Raw genomic sequence first — 349 nt, 5'->3', positions numbered from 1 at the left:
TGTCTGAGCCCCGGTGCTCCTGTCCCACTGCTGCTGCGGGCCCCTTGCTGCCTGCCCTGCTCAGGAGGAGCTGGAGGAGGGTCACTGTCAGCTCCCTCAGCTCACTCGAGGGGACAGTGAGGGCTGCTGTGCGATGCTGGGGTTACCCTGCACCCCGCTGAGCTCACAAACCCTGAGTGAATGGGAGACTGTTCTGTTCTGTTCTGCAGATGGTCCATCTGCCCCACGCTCCTGCCCTCTTCCCTCCCTGGCCCTGGTGCCTGTTGGCACTGTGGGCCGGTCCCCAATGGTCTGTTTGCTCCCAAGGTTTTTGTGGAAAGGGCCAACCTGAGCCTGGTGCAGCGGCGGC

General features: G+C 63.6%; 1 protein-coding gene across 1 annotated transcript in view; it reads left to right on the top strand.

The window, feature by feature from the left end:
- Window positions 1–345, top strand: part of CLCN7 (chloride channel, voltage-sensitive 7) — a gene marked incomplete at both ends in the record, with an annotated part of 12,381 nt that extends 12,036 nt beyond the window's left edge. Inside the window, one exon of the mRNA XM_010139015.1 lies at window positions 291–345. Coding sequence (XP_010137317.1) covers window positions 291–345 — 55 coding nt within the window. The remainder of the gene's footprint in view (window positions 1–290) is intronic.
- Window positions 346–349: the final 4 nt, after the last annotated feature.

Source organism: Buceros rhinoceros, unplaced genomic scaffold, assembly GCF_000710305.1.
Source record: "Buceros rhinoceros silvestris isolate BGI_N320 unplaced genomic scaffold, ASM71030v1 scaffold22516, whole genome shotgun sequence".
Lineage (NCBI taxonomy): Eukaryota > Metazoa > Chordata > Aves > Bucerotiformes > Bucerotidae > Buceros > Buceros rhinoceros.
The sequence above is the reverse complement of the archived record's forward strand: the minus strand, read 5'-3'. Positions and strand labels throughout refer to the sequence as shown.